This window comes from Anneissia japonica, unplaced genomic scaffold, assembly GCF_011630105.1.
Source record: "Anneissia japonica isolate Jap-2015-1 unplaced genomic scaffold, ASM1163010v1 scaffold288046_len260376_cov104, whole genome shotgun sequence".
Lineage (NCBI taxonomy): Eukaryota > Metazoa > Echinodermata > Crinoidea > Comatulida > Comatulidae > Anneissia > Anneissia japonica.
In genome coordinates this window covers 252,471-257,480 of record NW_022747398.1, presented here as the reverse complement: position 1 = coordinate 257,480, position 5,010 = coordinate 252,471, and the positions used below count along the sequence as shown (strand labels likewise).

The following is a 5,010-nucleotide window of genomic DNA, read 5'->3' as shown; positions in this document are numbered from 1 at the left end:
CCGACGATCTATTCCAGCGAGGAGTAACTAAGTTCATAGAGAAATTCCAAGTAAAAGATGATGAGCCTAAATTGTCGTATGAGCATGTGGAGTTGAATATCGATCAATTTCATAAAGTGGTTATGAGTGTAGCAACAATCAGGAATCGCCGTATGTTTAAGGTAGTAGGAGTATTATGATACTTTTCAAATTTCTTTTAATATTATTTTCATTACTTTTTTTATGAATGGAAAGTTTATACAGTACATAGGCCTAATGGTAAAAATAGAGTATTAAAAATTTGCAAATATTGTTTATATATATGTAAGTATAATAAATAAGTTGATAAAAACCAATGCCGCTAAAAACATGTAAGCCACCAACATAAACATCGTCGTCACTGCAATCATAAGTCATTAAAAAAATATATAGGCCTAAATATAAGTGCTGTATATAATTGCAGTACTGTTTTGCAGTATGGAATATAAAGAACATACACACAGAAAAAAAAAACTACTAGAACTGCCAAGAATAAATGAGTATCAAAATCATATTTGTCTTCAAATGACAGATTCTTAATGTTATGTTTTCTAGACAACGATCGCAATCTTGGAACACAGTCAGGAAGATGAGCCCTCACCGACAGTGTGTAAAAAGGTACTACACCTTTCATTGATTTGAGAGACTTTCGAGAATTAATTTGAATGTTCTAATGTTTTAAATTTATGTTTTTCCTTAATGTACATTAATTATTTAACATAGATTTAACCTATATTTTTCATCTCCACCAGGTACTGAGTTTCCTCGAAAAGGAACTAAAGCCATTTTGTCTGAGTGGCGTACGAGGCATTGAATTAACGAGGTACATTGCTTGCGAATGTAGTTCAGACTTAAGTAGTGCCCACATGCAAATCGTGCGCACATTTGACGAGGATGTGCTGTCATGTGGAAGCAATATATTGCCGCGCTACCGTCGACTATTTGGAGATGACGAGCCACGATTGCAAGGTAAAGTACAGTTATGTTCATTGAGGTCTGCTTTGGTAAATCTATTTGGACAAATATGAAACAACCAAAATAACACACGTTGACAAAAAACAGAGACAAGCGACATAGTATCCTACCTCATTGCTCTATATAAATACCCTGTGCAAAATTATTCCTCGTAAGCTGTGTTATGAGAGAAAATAATAGATATTAAAAAAGAAGGGCCAACGTGAAATGATCATAATTAAGCAAGTTTGAACAATTACGAACAACTTATGTTATCAAAGGTAATGTGTCGTTTTACCTTGATGTATTATTCTATTACTCTCTAGATCGTCCACAGTCTCAGCAAGTAGTACATATACCAACAGGTATGTTTATGGATTTTTTAAAATAATGGATCACATACTTTATATCTGATGTAAGATGGTGCTGGTTTTATTGAAAACAAACTTTTTGTTGCAACAAACTGGTTTTAAATGTCATCTGTACTGCTGGATAATGGTTTAAAGTTAATCTCATGCTATTATTTTTCCCAAATCTCCAGTCATTTATTTCATTATTTATTCGGTTTTTTAAAAAACAGTAGCATAAACAGAAAGTGAAAAAAGTACTGAAATTTGGGGAGACCAGGGATCATTTTTTTTTTTTTTGATGAAAGTTTTTTTAAATGGAGTGTCTAAAACTCATGTCAAATACAGTTGGGATACATATGTTTTCTATATACAGTAATAATTATCTTGCATGTTAGGCTTTGTGGATGACGCCACCATTGTGACAGTTTCTGATGATTTGAGTCTCAGCTGGAAAAGGTTTGGTGTCCGTTTGGGACTTAAGTGGTCGAAAGTGAACAAGTTCATTGCTGATGATATGCAGACTCAAAAGGCTGCCGAAAATATGATAAATTACTGGAGGAGCAACCTCAGTAGAGATATTCATCAACGTAAAGTGATGTGCACTGCTCTGAAACAACATAAGCTCAGACAACTAGCAGAAGATTTGTTTGAGGGTGAAATTAACGAAAATCTCGTCACTCAGCAAGCAGGTATCTTAAGGATTTCAGAAATTTTATTTTTTTCGGGGATAAAAAACATTACGAAAGGGAGAACAAGTCTGGAATTCTTGTATTACAGAATATCAAACTACATAGAATGAGAGATATCAAAAAACATACACAAATATTGTATTACAGGTATATTAACAATGCATTACAAAAAGATGAGTAAAATTACGAAATACAATAGGTTAAAACATTTTGATTTACAGTTGGCTTACAATAATGGGATGAAATATCAAAATATAGATATATATATATAATTATTTGAGCAATAAAAAGAATAGCAGAACATTATCTGTATTTGTTTTCAGCACTTCATATGTCCTGGCATTAGATCTAAGGTTAAATTTTTGCATGCGGCAAGGAGGGAGCATGCCTCTGTGTTGGGCTGTGATTTAAAAATACATAGGAAGCCTCACATTTTTTTCTGTAGCTCGTCATTAAGTATGTGTTTTACTCACTGCATATTATCTATCATTTTTATTTAGGAAAATGTTTTAATGATCAAGATTTGCTGTTCATTTGTGACAATCTGGATCCCGAATCATGGAGGAGACTGGGAGTGCGTCTTGGACTCAAGTGGACCGATATAAAAAAGATAGCAAAAAACAACAGATTGGTGGAAGACTGTATCATGGAATTGCTGGTTACTTGGAGGGATGACCAATCAAAGAGCCAACAAGTACCAATCATGATGAATGCTTTGAGGCAACAGAAGCTTATTGAACTTGCACAAAGTGTGTGTGAAAGGCATGGCTACAGTGACGAGGCAGAAGTTGCACCAACTCAGATAAATCTGTCCCAAATTCCAACACCCGTGCAAGGTTAGTAAAATCTAATAAAAAAAAAAATACTGCTGTTCTCCAAATGTAATACCATTTTTGCACATCCTGAGAAACATTGCTAGCACGATCCCGATGCATCAAGTTTTATGCGCTTTTATACAAATAAATATATTTCAACATTATTTTCTCCTAGACCTCTTGTCACTTTGCAAACTTGCATGATCACTGGACCCTTCAAATTGATTTGATCAAACTTGACCCCTGTTGTAATATAGTTGAGAACTCCTTGTACACTTAGTGCATCCCCAAATACTTTTGAGGCAAAATCTTGCAAGTAATTTGGGTGGGAATTGAATCCACAACATCCTGGTGTCATAACCATTAGACCACTGATCTTTTGCTTAGTATCTGTATGATTTTTTTTTTATTAGGAAAATATTTTGATGATCAAGATTTGCTGTTCATTTTATGGAAATTCATTTTAATAATAGAGCATGCCTTTTTTAAACGGATATGTCTACACAGTATTATTGGAAATTTTTGTGTTCTATTACAGGTTGCTTAGATGATATTGACATGGTGTTTGTCTCTGATAAACTTGATGGTAAATATTTGACAAAATTCGGCATCTACCTTGGTATGGAGAAACATAAAATAAATCAAATTGAATCAGACCTCTCACCACCTATTGCAGACGCCTGTATTGAAATGTTGGTACAGTGGCGAAGTACACAGGAAGCTGATGTAAATCATCTCGAAACAATTAGTGAAGCACTGAACAAAGTTGAACGAATAGATATCAAGGAAGAACTTGAGTCATACTACCAGAAAAAATATGGAAAATTTCAAGCAAAGGTGTAAAGCAACATTTTAAACATGATAACCGTGCAATAAAAAAATGACACCAGAATATAATTTTACACAGTTATACACCACATTACCACATTAGGACACTTTTTAAGAAATTATATTTTGCTCGCCTTTCGATCATCCAAACTGCATTCTTTTGATGCTGTCATCCAGGACTGTAAATATTGAATACAAAATATACATGAAAACATTAATGTCAATTTTTTCTTTTGATAATATGTTTATAAAAACCGAAAGGTCCACTGATTAATCTCAGATAAGAAAGTATAATACATTAAGTATTGAAATCCTGATGATGACATAATGTCGAAATATTGAATCCCAGCACAATGACATGCATTTCAATACTTGGAGTATGTATACTTTCTTATATGTATATAAAGTGTATGTACGTTTTTTTATACTGTATTGATTATGCAATTTAAATGATAAATTATTACTTATATTAAAGTTCAAATTAATATTATTCAGTATATTATATAATACACCATTTATGATGGCATCATGAAGAAAACAATTCTTAATAAACAATTTGTTTATAAATTTACAAACATTTTACTACTCTGATTATCAAAAATTCCACAATTCTTACTTAATTTACAATTGATAACTAATTACTAAAATACACAAATTAAGCTTCAAGTTCCAATGCGTCTTTAGTTTCATAATGTTTAAACCAAATTCAGAAAGCGTCACGTTGCAGCTTGACACGTTTAAATTAAAGTTGCCGAGTACGGTCACATTGTAGAATATTAAACATTTACTATTATGATGATGACCTTAAGACTGTCCCTGATGACATATTACGTCGGAATGTGTTGTACGGCGCTGTCCCAGTTGGGCTTTAAATTAAATGTAACTTAGTAAATTATCTTATGCTGATCTCGCATACTCTTCTGCAGCATACTCAGCACTGCACATCCAGAAATACTTCGGAAAAGAATGTTGCATGTATATCGGGTAGAATTGAACCCACGACCTCCAGATAAATGTGCCTAATGGGTTGTGAAACAGTAGCAGCTCCAGGAATTGCCCGACAGGGAGGTTCCCATGTCCCCAACCAGAGCAAATTGGGCGTGGTCAGGCATTACTCAAAATCTTTCAAAAGTGGTCCAGGGGCAAACCCGACTGAAAAATTTGACAATTTAGGGCTTATTTAGGCTTATTTAATCGATTTTAGAATGGGAACTTGGGCGGATGCAGGAGTACAGATGGTGCGATCATACCCCTAAATTGTGTCACGAAAAATAATTGTTGCCATGAACTATTGGTAAAATTTTTAAGGTATGAGAGTGCAATTTCCGGGCAGAATGTTCTGACAGAGCTTCCCAC

At 33.8% G+C, this 5,010-nt stretch overlaps 2 protein-coding genes across 2 annotated transcripts in view; one reads left to right on the top strand and one right to left on the bottom strand.

The window, feature by feature from the left end:
• Positions 1-6: 6 nt before the first annotated feature.
• LOC117120476 lies at positions 7-3,956 on the top strand. The gene is made up of 7 exons (XM_033265500.1): positions 7-161; positions 574-636; positions 771-987; positions 1,299-1,337; positions 1,718-2,011; positions 2,512-2,847; positions 3,365-3,956. Exons 1-7 carry the CDS (start codon positions 123-125, stop codon positions 3,667-3,669), a joined length of 1,293 nt encoding a protein of 430 aa, XP_033121391.1. The 5' UTR covers positions 7-122; the 3' UTR covers positions 3,670-3,956.
• LOC117120475 overlaps positions 3,774-5,010 on the bottom strand; it is a 6,101-nt gene continuing 4,864 nt past the window's right edge. The window contains exon 3 of the mRNA XM_033265499.1: positions 3,774-3,833. Coding sequence (XP_033121390.1) covers positions 3,774-3,833 — 60 coding nt within the window. The remainder of the gene's footprint in view (positions 3,834-5,010) is intronic.